General features: G+C 36.2%; 1 protein-coding gene across 2 annotated transcripts in view; it reads right to left on the bottom strand.

The window, feature by feature from the left end:
* LOC111154476 (NADPH oxidase 4) overlaps window positions 1-16,933 on the bottom strand; it is a 160,617-nt gene that overhangs the window by 61,632 nt on the left and 82,052 nt on the right. For both annotated transcript variants that reach the window (XM_022514087.1, XM_022514088.1), the window contains exon 12: window positions 10,467-10,527. In XM_022514087.1, the coding sequence (XP_022369795.1) occupies window positions 10,467-10,527 (61 nt within the window). The remainder of the gene's footprint in view (window positions 1-10,466; window positions 10,528-16,933) is intronic.

Genomic DNA, 16,933 nt, shown 5'->3' with positions numbered 1-16,933 from the left:
TCCAATCTTTTAGTGAGCTGTCTGTACATATTCAGTGGCATTATAAGTGAGCTGTCTTCTGTGAAACAATGATAGCTCAGATTTCATGTTCATCAACCAAGAAGCCAAAGGAAAACAATTCATCCTCTCTCCTGAGAGCAGATGGGTATTTAAATTAAATTACTCATTTCCCTGATAGAAAAATGTCCTTGACTTCTGAGGTTATGAAATATGAAATTTAACCCCACCTCATATTTATTGAATGATGTATTATATTATGATAGCAAATGGGTCATGTTGAATTCTATCAAATTAACTAATTAATTGTCCTCCATGATTCCCACATACTCACATGAGACCAGAAATATACTGCTCTGTTATATAAGTAATATATAACATTAAGACATAAAATGTTAATCCTAAACCTAACCCAGACCCACCTAGATGGATACTCAAGTAATTGCATATGGATTTGCTACTCATCTCCCACTGCTAACTAAACTATAAATTCAGTCGCTCTCAGAGTTCTGGGGAAATTTAGAAATAGGAGGAATTTGGAATTCAATCCATTTGCTATTAGCTTCTTTTTGTATACTAACTGTCAATTTACTGGTCTCTAATATACTCAATAATTCACAGCAACACAATCATCCCCAAGCCTCTTCCCTACATTTTCCCACTGAAGTAATTTTTATACGGTTAGCAGTAACCCCCCATAGTAACTGTTTGGCCCTATTACATTGGACTCTATATATCATTCGTTCCACACAACTCTTTATCTCCTCAGCTTCCTTCACTCTACGACAAATCTTTAATTTGGTGTCTTTGCTTCTAACCTGGTCTTTCTCCCAGCCAGTCTTTGTGGTATCAGTAAGGAGATCCATATAAAACGCTAATTTTACTTCAGTTCCTGTTTAAAGCCCTTCCATTTTTCAGCAACATCTTTAGGCAAAAAGACCAGACTTCTTAGCAATTCCAAGCTCCTCCGTGACATGGCCTCTGGATACCATCCCAGTTTGGCCTCCCAACATCATTGACATTTCCCTCACATTCCATGATAGTTCACACCTCTGAGCCATTATTCAAGCTATTTCTTTCCGTGGAATAATCTCCCAGTCTGGACAAGTCCTGTTTACCCTGACGCTGTTGGCCCTAGAAAGCCTCGTAACTCTCCTTCCCAGAAGCATCTACATCCTCCATCTTGGAGAGAACAGCATTACATTTTGTTTATATATTTGACTCCTGCCCCCACTAGGTTGTGAGTGTTGGTAAAGCAGAGGATATGTCTCCCTGCTTGCTTTACTCCTTCCTCCTTCTGTCCATCCCTTTCTCTCTCCCTCCTTTCCTTCTCTTAACAAATAATTACATTTACTAGGAACAAGCATTTTAATTGACCTTTGACTACAATGGTGAGCTAAAAGATTACAACCATAATTATGCTGAGTCTATTGGAGGAATCTCACCACACCAATGACAACACTGAAAATATAGTTACCAACAGAGATAACGATCCATAAGAACAGAAATATCGCAGCATATAAGAAACAACACCTAAAATTGAGGTATCTAGGATGCTTCTCTGAATGACTCCTGAGCTATGATCTAAACATCCCAGGTACACGTGTTGGTAGGGGTGAGTAGGCTGGTGGAGACTGCTGTAAACATATGGATCAGGACAGATATAGGGTGGAAGGAAGCAAGCAAAAGAAGAATGAACCAAAAGGCCAGTGTTGCTGTAGTGCAGAGAAGAAAGAGTTGAATCAAGAAGAGAGGTTGTTCAGGACCAGAGCAGGGAGGCCCTTCAAGGTCATCATGAGGATTTTCTCTCTTTATCCTAGGAGCAATGGGAAGCTCTTCAAGAGAAGTGATTTAATTTGATTCAGCTTTTGAAGCTTCTCTGGCTACAGTACAGAGAATGGATTGGAGATGAGAGCTATCGTGAATTCAATCAAAAGTAGACCAACAATGGTAAAATCCAACACCAACACCACTCCTGCCTGCACAATAGCTAATCTGAAGAACTGGACATGCCTGGAAAAAACTGACAATTATTCTGAGTTGTCTCATTTGAGTTTTGGACCACGTGCCTTAGTAGGCTCCTTAGCACATCTCAGAAGGGCTACTATGCTTCACTCATTAATTCACTACTCCAAACGATACATGAAACCTCCTCCATCTCCTCAAAATTCAGCACACCTTTCTCCATCCTCAGTCTCAGTGATAACCCATTTTTTTTCACCAAGAAAAAAGAAGGAACCAGGAAAGAAACCCCATCCCTCCTACTTCAAACCCCTCAATCCATCTGTAGTCATGCTCTGTAATCATCTTCTCTGTGCCCCCTCCTGTTAGGAAGCATGAACTGCCCGGCTGCCTTATCCATGGTCAACTCCTCCACTTGTACATCGAATCTAGTTCTTCTGGAATGCATTAAGAGGCATGTGTGGACCTTGCTTCTGGGATTATGCCCTCTATTGCTCCAGCAATACCGACTCTTTCTTCTCTACTTCATTCTCATTTTTCCCAGAAGTATCTACACATATTATAATTGCTCAAATGAAATATATGTATATGTGTACATATTTTATATTTCTACACATGTATTTGTTATATGTCCTCTTAACTTATATCTGCCTTGTCCCTATATCCTCCTTCCTTCAGCTACTGACTTATTGCTTTATTTCATTTTATATTAAAACTCCTTAGAATTTGCCCAGTGGTGTTTTTGGCAAATATGTAACAGCCAGGTCTTTAGAAACATTTTTTAAATCCATTTTTTATGATGTCTGTCAATTTTTGTGGCATAAATATACTGTGATGATTTAAAGCTATTGAACTTGACCTCACAGAACATAGAGTTGGAAGAGGAGCACTCGATCAAATGAGCTCACAGGAGCTGGTCCCAACATATCACTGGATTTATCTATATGGACCACCTCTACCTCTCCTACTATCTCTTGGACCTACTTGAGACAGGCTTCTGTTCCCAATACTCCATTAAAAACACTCTTGCAGTGTCATTAAATCAGCCCTCAATTCACTCTACTTGTCAGAAGCAGCATTTGTTTCAATTAATCAATGCCTCTTTTTTTGAAACAATGTTTTGTTCTGTTCAGGATTCAAACTCTCCTGGTTCCCCTCTTATCTCTGTGGCCACTCCACCTTTGTCACCTTTGCTGGACTCTAAGTGTTGAAAGTCTCAGAATTCTGTTATACTTCTTCTCTATCTATACAAGTAACTATTCTTGATAGCACAGTGTCACTTTGGAGGTCCAGCTTTCAGAACTTGGGGAGGCAATCTGGTTCTCATAATGATGATCAGCAGTTACTAAAGTGTGGAGGGTAGGGGTTAGAGACATTCGATATCCTGTAACATTGTGGAGGAGGAGATGCTATGCAACAAGGAATTATCACACTTCCTGCTTGTTTTTCAAGTGACTTTTTGGACATTCATGTAAATGGAAAAACTCATTTGTCATAAATGCAAAGTATTTACATGACCTAAATATGTGCTAAAAAAATCCCAAAATTGTAGCCACCCTGCAAACTGCAGTAATATTGTAAACTATTGTGTCTAGAACTTAACCAAAAGAAGTTCACTATTTTGGAAAATCATACCATAAAGAAAATAGTGCTCATAGTATTTCAATTGTATTGAGATCCTGTATTTAGAACTGTCTTATTCATGATCACTCTGTATGTGGGCTGAGTCACCTATTTCATTATGACTTCTAGTATAGTCATGTTTGAAAATTTAAATAGGAAATATAAATTATTTATTATAAATTACTTTATTTTAATAGCTCCTTTATACTAAGGTTAGGATATTATATTGGTTTTTAAAAATAATTTGTGTACATAATATTTGCAATTTCATTTTAAGACTGTAAAGAGGGCATATAAAATGCTATAAAATGAATATAAATTGCTATAAAAGGAATATTAATGTAATGACATACAGGCCAAATACATACAAGGTAAATACATAATACATACAATATAAAATATATATAAAGGTATATTAAAATGTATATAAATCTTACATAGATGAGAATTATTGTAGCTGATCCTATCCAACTTCCCATCTTTAGATCCAAAATATCATAATTCCCAGGTTTGGATCTCTACCCTAACCTCCAGATTCACACATGCAATGATCTATTCAACTTTACATTTTGAAAGTCTAAGAGGCATCTCAAATTTAAACTGTACAAAACTGAATCTGAATGCCCACTCTTGTTTCCCTGATATGCCACAAAGTTCTTTAACTCAATACACAGAGCACTGTCTGTCCACTTACTTACTCTAAATACCTTAGATTATCTCTGATTCCTAACTCTTCTTTTTTGGAATTTTTAACTTTTTTAATGAGTTTATTTATTTATTTGAGGGAGAGAGAGTGGGGAAGGGGCAGAGGGAGAGGAAGAGAGAATCTCAAGCAGATTCCAACTTAAGTGTGGAGTCCAGCATGCAGCTCTATCCCACGACCCTAAGAAAATGACCTAAGCAAAATCAAGAGTTGTCCCCTTAATCGACTGAGCCACCCAGGCTCCCCATGATTCTTAACTCTTCTTACATCCCACTTCCAATCCATCAACGATAGCTGTCAGATATACCTTCAGAATCCAACCACTTTTCATGATCCTGTCACTGTCACCCTATGTATAACTAGCACTTTCTCTTGTCTACACAGCAGCAAAGGCTTCTCTTTAAACTCATCTCCTAATTCCCGCTCTGGCCCACCCACATCACATTCTCTATAGAGCGGCCAGAGTTACCATTTTATTTTATTTTTTTTTAAGATTTTATTTATTTATTTGAGAGACAGAGATCACAAGTAGGCAGAGAGACAAGCAGAGAGAGAGAGGAGAAAGCAGGCTCCCCGCGGAGCAGAGAGCCTGATGTGGGCCTTGATCCCAGGACCCTGAGATCATGACCTGAGCTGAAGGCAGAGGCTTTAACCCACTGAGCCACCCAGGCACCCCAGAGTTACCATTTTAAAATGTGAGTCAGACCCTAATCAAAATCCTCCAGGGATTCTCTACAACATTTAAAATAAAACTGAAGTGTGTAAGTGCCCACCATGTCTGGTCCATGGGTATTCTCAGATTTTATTTCCTACAACATTCTCACTCAGTTCATACTCAGTTCTAGCAATACTGCACTCCTAACAGTCCTTGGCCACAAACATTTGCCTGCTTTTGGGTTTTTACACTTCTTCTCATCTTCCCCAGCATTCCTCCGGATTCAGAGCTCTGCTCACAGAGGCTTCACTGTGAACTGGACTGTAATAGTCCAAATCCAACCCAAACCAGAAATGGCTACATAATTTAAGTGGAAGGAATTTAATATAGGAAACTAATGACTTAGGTGAGGGAAGAACTGAAGCTAAAAGACCACAAAGAAAACCAGAGAATAGAAAGAAGTTACTACCATCATGGGGGCTGATGGGGCACCAGGCTACCAGAACCCATAAATCAGGAATGTATGGCAGGAGATAAAACCACTCCTGAAGCATTATTAAAATAATGATATATTCCCCACCCCAACAAAAAGTTTGACCTGTTTTCTAGCACTCTGAATTCCCACCTTTTCCTCCCTCTCCCTAAACTCAATCATTTAAAACAAATAAATAAATAACCTTGGCCTGACAACAACTAGGTAGGGTGTATTAAAATAAAATGCGTATCATTCAGATGTAGATTTTTAAACCATGCCTATTTTCTCAAGCACATAAAAATCCAATCCTCCCATAGCCTACAGTGTCTGACCCCCTGCTTACCCCTCAGTCTATTTCCTAGGAGTCACCCCTTCTTCATCTCTATTCCAGCCCCACTGGCCTCCTTGCTGCTCCTTGAGTATCCAAACATTCCTACCTCAGGGAATTTGCACTGCTTCCTCAGGATTTCTTCCTGAAATCCACCTGACAAACCCTCATCTCCTAGTCCGTAACTAAACACCCCATCTAAAACAGCACTCCCCCCCCCTTCATCATTCTTACTTCCTTACCTTTATTTTTCTTTATAGCATTTATCACTATCTAACGTATTATACCTTGGTTGTTTGTTGTTCTTGTTGTTGTTCTTTACTGAAGATCTCTACTGACTAGAATATAGTCTTTAGGAGAGCAGAGACCTTGTCTGTTTTGACCAATTCTGTATCTCCAGATACACTACACAACAGTGTCTGGTATACAGTTGGTGTTTAATAAATATCTAATTATGAGCCAAAATAACAAATAGTTTAAATGTTATCTTCCACAAATATCTAAGCATGACAATTTGCTAGTCAAAGCAGCAGTCACAACAACAAAGAGTATTTCTAGTCATTCCTTTGTAAATGTAGAAATGCGTAATTCATATTTATTATGGGCTTCAGCTAAAGCTTATACTATGTGAACATGCATTATGTAAAACCCAGGTGTTTCATATATCCAAGTATGATTTGTGCTGTTCAAAACAGCCAGTTTGCTCAAACCTATTTTGCATCTGCTTTTTGGGCATGCCCTCTAAAAAATGGTTGGTATTCAATAGGAGTACTTTTGATTTTTTACTCTTTTTACAGCCACCAAAGCCATTCACAGATACGGATGGTAAAAGGTGGATGCCACAATTGTTCCAAAACATGTTCTCATTATGAAATAATAACATTATTATAATCTGTGTGGCCATAATCTGACTTGTAAAGAGCTCCTCCAAAAGAAAAAATATATATTTAAAATGCATTACACATATTCTGTTTTAATCTTTTCATAAACAATCAGCTAGATGAAGTATAATATGTACCTGGCTAATTTGATGACATAGAAATAAATAGAGAGAGAACTATTAACTCTTTTTTTGGTCTAGTCTTCAATTAAAATTTTATCTATGGTTTCTTGTACTATGAGTATCCATGTATTATGTATTAAGACAAATTCATGATGTTATATGGCCCTGGTTTCCCACTTTTGATCCTCAAAGTGAACCATATCCTCTGATTATAGGAATATTTTTCATTAGACATTAAATTGATAGAAACTGATAACACAGATTCAAGGATTGTACAGGATATGTACAATAAGCCCTCATTGCATATTTATCCAGTTGTCAATCCATTAACTATTGAATAGAAAAATGACAAAATTTTTAGAGTAATTTCAATGCGTATAATGCTTTTGTAGTAAAACTTAACCTCTCTAGAGTAAGTTGCTATTTAGACCACTAAAAAAACCAACAGTGTAACATTATCTCAGACATTATTCAATAGTAAGGACATCTAATGCACAAAATAACAATACATTTTGGATAGTTAGAATGATAAGCAAACCAGTAGGCAATCTGTGATCATGTATTTGAAATTGCAAAGTATGACTGACTCTAGAAAAGCAATAGAAATTAATTCGATGATAAATCCACTTGAGTAATTTACGCTATCTGTTCCATCACCATCATTTCAAGGAAAAACCTAAATTGTGTTTGAGGTTTGAAGGGTCTTCCAAACTTAATGAGTCTTTCACATACTTAAGGGGTGCAACAAAAGTCCTGGTTAAAATAAAAGCTAGACAATAAATCTGAAACTTTGAGGCCTGCTTATCCTGAGCTATGCTCAAATTGCTTCTTGGTCACTTTGCTGCTGGGTATCATTGATTAGTCTTGGAAAGACCATCCATGGGGCAGTCTAAAATTTGTTCTTTTGACCTGCCCAAGACAGAACATATTTCAGGGAAGAAAAAAATAACTATAAAATATTTGTCAGTTTTGGGGCGGCTGGGTGGCTCAGTGGGTTAGGCCGCTGCCTTCGGCTCAGGTCATGATCCCAGGTCCTGGGTTCAGGCCCCGCATCGGGCTTTCTGCTCAGCAGGGAGCCTGCTTCCTCCTCTCTCTCTGCCTGCCTCTCTGCCTACTTGTGATTTCTCTCTGTCAAATAAATAAATAAAATCTTTAAAAAAAAAAAAATCTGTCAGTTTTGAAAAGCAAACCTCTGATATTCAACTTTTAAACACCTTTTTGGTATTTACTACCCCTGTTGCTCTTAGCACTAAGTTTTAATTAATTATTTTAAAACAAAACCCAATGATCTTAGAGTAATGTTCCCAGTTTTCCTTCCATAATTATAATTCCATTGTTTTAAGACAGTTAAACCTTTTTTTGAACTAAAGTGCCAGATATTATTTAGTGCAGAATTATTTAGGGGTTTTATGCATGAACGCTTGACACTTTTTTCCAAGTCAACAAATATTTAGAGTCAACAACACAGAAGGTTTATTAATTGAAAAGCATCTGACTGGAACTGAACTCTAAATAGAATGATCTTATTTCTCCCTCAAAAAAGGAGAAAAAATTAAAACTATAAGGTGTCCCTAATAGAAAAGATTGAAATAAATGATGAGGCAATCATTTATTTTAATGAGCTACTGATAATAGAAAATAACTTTATGAAGAAACTTAGTAACAATAGCTAGTAATAATCCATCATGAAGTTTTTCCTTATCATGATGAATTAAATTGTATCTTCATTGTACTTTTTCTCTTCAGATACAGAATTTTTTCAATGACCATTCATTACTGAAGTTAATTCTCATTTCATTGAGATTCTTAGCAAAGAACTTTACTTGTTCTTTATTTGTCAAATAGTGCAAAACAACTATGATTATATCAACTAGTTCTGGGGTTATCATGAGAATTACTATTTTCATGCTACACCAGTGTTTTTCTAACAAGGGGCTACCATGATCTCTTTTGATGCAATTAGATAAACTATACGTATTGAAGCCTGATTTTTCATAACTCTGAATGGGTCATTACTGCTCAAAGGTCTTTTGATTAATCTCATCGTTTGCTCATTAAATACTCTGTTGTTTTTTTTTCTCCATTTTCATCAAGTCTCCAATTCCAAGCTGATTGTCCTTTCTATGGATAAAGAATTTACACACTATTACTTTTAAATGTCTGATGTAAGCGCTTCAAATGTCCTTCTTTGTAAAATACCCCCTTCTTATTACAAAGTATCTTGCCCTTTCCCGATTATTACAAAAATTAGTCCCCCCTTCCAGTGCTAACTTCTCAAACCTGTGCCAGCAAATCCATTCCTTCTAGTTCTCTTTCCATTCCCACTCCTCCACTGAACTCTTCCCCTCTGCCTTTCAGTACCAGTAGATTCTAATCTATCCAACTAGCAAATTATTAATGCTATTATTGTTACAATGATCCAAATCTCTCAAAAGTTCTCTAGCATCTCTAAGTTATTTTATTATCTTGTCAAGGCATTCAAGATCTTCACTGTGGTAACCCCAAATATCTTTTTCATAGTACTCCCAAGAATGAAGTCTTTGCTTCTGCTAGGCTGACTGACCACCCTTCTCAGATATGGTTTACACATTACCTTCCCTGATTTTTGACAATGCTGTGAATTTTACTAAAATGACCTACTTTCTTCTTCATATGCCTGATTTTCAAGTTTCAGCTCAAATTCCCTCTTCTCTGTGAAGCTCTTCATATAACCCTAGACTATTCTAAATCTACCTTTTTCGGATTCCGTCCTCCTAGTTTAGCACTCAATTAGAAAATACTTTTATTTACACTTGCATCATGTCTATACCGCATTCTTTCTTTTGAGCAGCCAAAATAAGCAACTAGCCAACAAGTTAACATTTATTGAGCACTCACTTGTTAGTCACTGTATTGGACCAGGGGAATAGAGAATGAACAATGTTTCATTTATTTATTCAGAACCCTTAATACAATGCATGTCACACATAATATAAAAGTATTTATTGAATAAATGAGTAACACATCACTAATAGATCTGCTATGAAAAATGACCACTATTCCGGGGACACCTGGGTGGCTCAGTGGGTTAAAGCCTCTGCTTTCGGCTTAGGTCATCATCCCAGGGTCCTGGGATCAAGCCCCACATCGGGCTCTCTGCTCCGTGGAGAGCCTGCTTCCTCCTCTCTCTCCCTGTCTGCCTCTCTTGCCTACTTGTAATCTCTGTCTGTCAAATAAATAAGTAAAATCTGTAAAAAAAAAAAATGACCACTATTCCAAAGATGCCGTGGAGTTGTTATATTATACACATAGGTAATACCACAAAAAGGTCATGCAAGAACTGGAAGATTTAAATCTCAATAGAAATCCCAATCCCAGGTGTTGATTAATTTGAGAGTAAAATCAACTACTTATTTTAAAATCATATTTTCTAAAAAGCACATTTCATTCTTCCCACCATTGCCAGTGCATTTGACAAGTAGGCAGAAACCAATGATTTGTAAACACAGCAAACAATACATTAACAATTATTGATATCCAAGGTATTTGAATTCTAAAAATGCATCCTACAAGAAGAAAATATGACTATCAAAACTGTAAATGCAAAGAAAGAAAACAACAGCTTGAGAACATATACACATTTCTATATATGCTAGTTGTCCTACTACTTAAACACATGCAAACTATTGTATGACCCATTATTTTCAAAGCATGTACCTTAAAACTCTGTGTTCCACATACCTGTCCAGTCTCCTACTATTTTAAGGTGGACCCCAAATGTTGCTTTGGTTTCAGTAGGACACTAAAACAAACAAACAAACAAACAAACAAACACCACTGGAATCAATTCTGAGTAATAGTTAAGTATTACCAAACTATGATTTAATAACAATTTTCATTCTCATAACAAGTCCTCCAAATCAATAGCAAATAAAAAGGAATGAACTAAAAATCGATATAGATCCTCATTAGTGGAAGAAAAAAGCAACTTCGACCAGTCAATAATACAATATACATTTCTCTAAAAGCCCATAGGAATCTATATAAAAAAAGACATATAGTCTAAAATTGTTAGTATATCACATTTAACAACAAATATTGCTAAAATGCCTTTTGAATCAAAATATTTAAGAGGGCACAGCTTTTAACCACAAAGGAAGAAATGGAGATTAATGATTTTAATGTCTTTTTCACTCCAGATATTAATATACACTTCACATCTACAAGTTCCAGGAATAAGGGGGAAAAAAAAAAAAACATTTCCCAAAGTGACCTGAATTTTCCATGTCCGACAAGGAAACTCCTACTGAAAGAGTTCTATTTCATTCCCTCCCTTAATTCTCAGAAGAAATAACGTGGAGTGAACTGGCAAGGGTAACTGGGAGGGAATGAGTATGGTTATGGAAGTAAGAAAAGCAACCACAGCCCCATGTTTATGAAATGTAGAAAACACCCACATCACTGAAATGAGAAAATAATTTTGGCTCACAATAAAGAAATGCAGAATCTCCTTTTATTTTTCAGAACTCTAATCTCTCATCCATAATCATCAGATTCAAACCTTGTGAAAAGTAAGTATTTTCATAACTCATTTGGTGGCACTATCTGACTTGAGTTTATGGGAGGGTAATGATGGGAGGCTAACACCTTTGTATAAAAATTCATACAGAAGTGTTTTCTATAGAAGTATCCATTTGTTGGGGCACCTGAGTGGCTCAGTAGGTTAAGCATCTGTCTTTGGCTCATGTAATGATCTCAGGGTCCTGGGATTGAGCCCAGCATTAGACTCCTTGCTCAGATTTTACTTAAAAATAAAATCTTTAAAAAAAGTATCTGTTTGTGTAAGAATGTTACCCCATATCCTGCTAGAGATCTTATGTAATATATGAAATATACATACCTTTTAAAACCCACAAAATTTTTAACTCTGAAAACATGTCTAATCTCAGGGTTAAGGACAAGAACTTTATACACATTATTATTTTAACTGTATGATAAAAGTTCTTTCAACTGTCCTACTTCCTAAAACATCCCTTTCTCATCACACAATATCTTGTCCTTTCCTGATTTTTACAGAAATTAGCACCTTCCCATTGCTAACTTCTCAAACTACCAAAGTTTTACTGAGTACTATTTACCAAGGGCAGTGGCAATTCCTTTATTTCCAAAATCTCACAACAGCCCCTGTCTTTCATAGTAAGGGAAACTGAATAATTCAGACTGAAAAATATGAACTTGCCCAAGATCATACAACTAGTAAGAAGACGAGACAGAGTTTGGATCCAAGTCTATCTGACTACATAGTTTTAACTACGGCAAGTCACTGTTCCCACTAAGGCAAACATGGAAAATGGGTAAGGGTTGCATGAGAAATCAAATGGTGTAGGAGGAAGAAAAGTTATTTGTTGAAGATTACTAGAATCGACGTACAACAATAAGAATTAAGGGGAAACATGAGCTGAAGTCCTATGTGGTCCTGGGGACTCTGCGATGGAGAATGGGTTGCATAAAGCAAGTCCGAGATCCTTGAGCTCACTGTGTCAACCAATTAGTGTAGGTCATACTGGGATGCTGTAAGAAGAGGAAATAAGAGGAGAAGAAGACACCATGGAGAAATGTAAAGAACTCACAGTCAAACAAGAAAGGCAGCTTGGAAACCAGAGGGAACACGAAAATAAAAATGTAGATATTGCTCACTTCACCAGAAATCATAAACATACTAAAAATACATGATCTAATAAAGGTTCAGGGTTGGGAATTGATGTGACATGGAATTTCCAAACTGCTCTTTTGCAATCAGTGTCTCTAATGAAATCATTACTGTATGATAAAAATACGAAACGAAGTAAAAGAAACTATAAATATATTATTTAAATATTATTTGTACTATAGAAGTGCTATTTCATTTATAATGGTGACTCTAATATTTATCTCATTTGCATTCCAAGATCATTAAGTTTTGTTAACTAGTATATCTTAATAATTATACCATTAGTAAGATGGTGTGATGTGTAAAAACCACCCATCATTTTCACTCTATACTATTTAATGCTGGTCAGAGCCTCTATGCAGTAAAATTTGTGCCTTATAGAAAGCAAGAACCCCAACAGAGTTCCAAGCGACCAATCTGTGTGTCCATGCATCACCTGATGTTTCCCTCATTGTGAACTAACCCTCGAATTATAAAAATAAGATCTAAGCCAAGAAAGTATCAGAATAGAGAGGAAAAAGTTAGTCTTGAGATGCCTGAGTGGGCATCTGGCTTGATATAATCTCATATTCTAAAGGAAAACATATCTTCCCAAATATTCATATCTGTAGCCCATTCTTTCAGTGCGATTGTAAAAGATACTCAGATGTGATAACATCCCCTCCAGTCCTGTAGGAGCCTACAAAACTCCACCTTGTGAGGCTGGCCAAATGCATCAGTACAGTTTTTAACGCTGATCTGATTGTGAATAGATAAAACATAGTAGTGTTTCCCTCAAACTCTGGGTATAATACCTTTATAAGTACTGATACTTTCTCAAACTAACTGGAAAGAAGAACACAGAATTTAAAATAGTCTTGCCCAATCATATTGTTTCAAATATGAAGGGGTCCCGCCAGAGTAAAGCACAGAATGGTGTCAGCATGTGTGCTTTGAAGCAATGACTGAGGATCTTAGAATCACATTCTAGTAGCTTTGCACAAAAAATGTTCAGATTGGGGCGCCTGGGTGGCTCAGTGGGTTGAGGCCTCTGCCTTTGGCTCAGGTCGTGGTCTCAGGGTCCTGGGATTGAGCCCTACGTAGGGCTCCCTGCTCAGCAGGGAGCCTGCTTCTCCCTCTCTGCCTGCCTCTCTGCCTGCCTCTCTGCCTGCTTGTGATCTCTCTCTGTCAAAATAAATGAAATTTTAAAAAAATGTTCAGATTCACTAATGTTGCTTAAAACATAGTGTAGTGATTCTTTAATGCTTCCTCTTATCTTTTAATTTTTTTTAATTTTTTAAAGTTTTTATTCGAATTTCAGTTAGTTAACATACAGTGTGATATTAGTTTCAGGTGTACAATACAGTCATTCAGTGCTTCCATACATCACCTGGTGCTCATCACAAGTGTCCACCTTAATCCCCATCACCTGTTCCCTCTTCTCCCCCACCCACCTCCCCTCTGGTAACCATCAGTTTGTTCTCTATAGTTAAGAGTCTGTTTCTTGGTTTCTCTCTCTTTTTTCCCTTTGCTTGTTTGTTTTATGAAATCATATGATGCTTGTCTTTCTCTGATTGACTTATTTTGCTTAGCATAATACTCTCTAGGTCAACTACATCATTGCAAATGACAAGATTTCATTCTTTTTTATGGCTGAATAATATTTCTCTCTGTGTGTGTGTGTGTGTGTGTGTGTGTGTGCATGTGTGTACGTACAGCAAGAGGCAAAAGAATGAAACCAGACCAAGACCACTCTCTTAGTCCATGCACAAAAATAAATTCAAAATGGATGAAAGACCTAAATGTGAGACAGGAAACCATCAAAATCCTAGAGAACACAGACCTTTTGACATCGTCCATAGCAACTTCTTTCCAGATATGTCTCCTCATTATCTTTTTAATAGTGCTTAAAAAACTTCTCAAAGAGAAGAAATAGTAAAGTACAGATATCTATGGCTATCTACTTCTCTTCAAACATTAATAAGGAAATGCGCTTATGACAAGTTTTCAGTTTAAAAAGTTTCAGGATAATATGTGTACTTAAGCCTGTATTATTAAAATAAAAACAGATATGACTTTTTTTCTATACAGAGAAATAAGTTGAAGAGAATACATAGTATGGCATTAGGAATATTAGCTTCTGGGATGCAAAACTGAAAACAGAAAATGAGAACTCATTTTGTATACATCTCTTTTTAAAATTTATTATTAGCCTTTGTAATGTTTATAATTTTAAATATTTTAAAGACCTAATTTAAAATGTAAGCAATAAGACATTGCTGAGTCTCAATTTAGTCTCACTTAAGTTTCCTACATGAAGAAAAAGAGTATGGATCATATTGACCATAATATATGTACCAAAATATACATCATCCAGTTTAAGGATAAGAAAATAAAGTGACCAAATTTGTATGAGAGAACAGATCTGGAGGAATTTCTATTTTGATATCCTTGAGTAAAAATGTTTTCCTTCCAATTATTTGTTCAATATGGCACTGAGTTTTTAAAGTGCTCAAATGACTAATGATTTTATAACAGTCCCACAGAAATATAAACAGATATTACATAATCATCTTACATTTGAGAACTAAATGTAAAAATGATGTCACTGCACAATGATTTATTCAACATGGAAAAAGAAATTTCAAAGCCACAATGTGTTTGTTTTTAAATCAACATCCTGCAATAATAAATAAAAATTATTCTAACGTAGATGGTACTTTATTAAACACTCTATTTTCAATATAACAAATTTGTTAAGCCACAGAAAATGATCACAGAATATGAGTCTTTAATTATTATTGTCAGGTCTTATTTTTAACCCCTTTTTCCAAAGCTCTAACTTCTATGCCTGCTGCATGTTTCCACCTGAAATTCACTCTAAATGTTCTATGCTTAAAATTCTCAGTATCTTACTTCTCAAATTGTCCTCTCTTTCTGATTCTCTTATGTCTGGACATAGAACCTAGACCCTTATCAGGACAGAAGCTCAAATCTCGGAGGAATATTATGTATATTTCTTCCTGCCAGCATGCAATCAATTTTCGAGTCCTCTAAAATAATCTTACCAAAGAAAATGTCTGATTACAGCAATCTCCTATTGATTAACCTTTTGTGTCCGCCTAAGAAAAAACACCCCCTTCTTTCCTAGGGTCTATAACCAAAAACACCTGTTCCAAATTCTTTCCAACTTTATATTCCATATTCTTCCTTGACCACTCTAATCCACCTAAGCCAATATGGGTCAGCTAATACATTTCCCCGCTCTCTCACTTTCCCACTTATTAGTCTACTCATTTAGAATGACTCCATTCCCATTTCTCATATTGTACCCTAGCAATTCTTTAAGACCCATCTCAAATGCCACCACTTTGATGAACAAATCCTAATTTTCCCTGCCATGAAATTCCTCACTTCCTTGACCCCCTAAATTATTTTACTTTTATATTACAGTCAACCTCCTTAATTTTATATAATTTCTCTCTGCATTAAAATACATTTACAATGTCTTGAGGTCAAGAAATATTTCTAAGTCAGTACTATATATTCCATAGCACCTTACCTACAGCAGGTATGCATTCAAATATCAGTTCAGTAAAATATTGGAGAATTAACCTGAGAATGAATAAGGATCTCAACAATGGACAATTCTTCTATAATTTATTCATACATTCAAACATGAATCCAAAGTGTTCCAGAGACTATACTAGGAGCTCATGCAATTTCACAAATGAGGATTGTTCTAAAAGTAAGAGAAGAAATAATGAGCCAGGAGCACAGAACCCATCACAATTAATGCAACATCATGACTTTAAACATTTTGACAAATACAATATTTTAATGTCTACTTGTTTACTTGAAGAAAAAAATTAGTGTTTACTTGTATATTTGCATGAAAAAATAGATTGCATCTTAAACAGAAAGATCCTGGAAGAGTATGTAAATGAAATGTTTGTGAACTCTGAAGGAAAGTGTGTATTTATCTCAACTCCCTCAAAAAAACAAAACACTAAAATGATGGTTTAGGGATAAAAACACAAACTAAAACAGCAAAGATGACATGGGGTATATCAACAATGGAGAGGTGTCAACAAAATTTGGCATGGTGAAATGTAATGGTGGCTGGGAAACTGATAGAAAGAAACATATAAGCTTAAATTCCACTATCTTTATAAGGGGGATCACCTTGAGAAGCAAGCCCATCTTTTCCTCACAACAGACCTTAGAGGCAATAGAAGGAACCTGAGTTTCAGCTTATGATCGGAAAAAAAAAGAAAAAGAAGACTTATGTTCACATCTGTATATGGGATAATCTGACCCCCAGAATCATCTGACCCTAAGCACAAGCCAGGCAACTCCTCCTCCCCATACCCAAAGACAAATAGAGGTGGGCCAGAAGGGGTTCTAGGTGTAGGAATAAACTGTACAGTGAAAAGGAAGGCTGTGATTGTTGAGATCAGTGACTTCACTGATTAGCCCTGCAAATATTTAATGAAAGCACACTAAATGCCGTCTCAAA

Source organism: Enhydra lutris, unplaced genomic scaffold, assembly GCF_002288905.1.
Source record: "Enhydra lutris kenyoni isolate GAN:26980312 unplaced genomic scaffold, ASM228890v2 scaffoldscaffold37, whole genome shotgun sequence".
Lineage (NCBI taxonomy): Eukaryota > Metazoa > Chordata > Mammalia > Carnivora > Mustelidae > Enhydra > Enhydra lutris.
The sequence above is the reverse complement of the archived record's forward strand: the minus strand, read 5'-3'. Positions and strand labels throughout refer to the sequence as shown.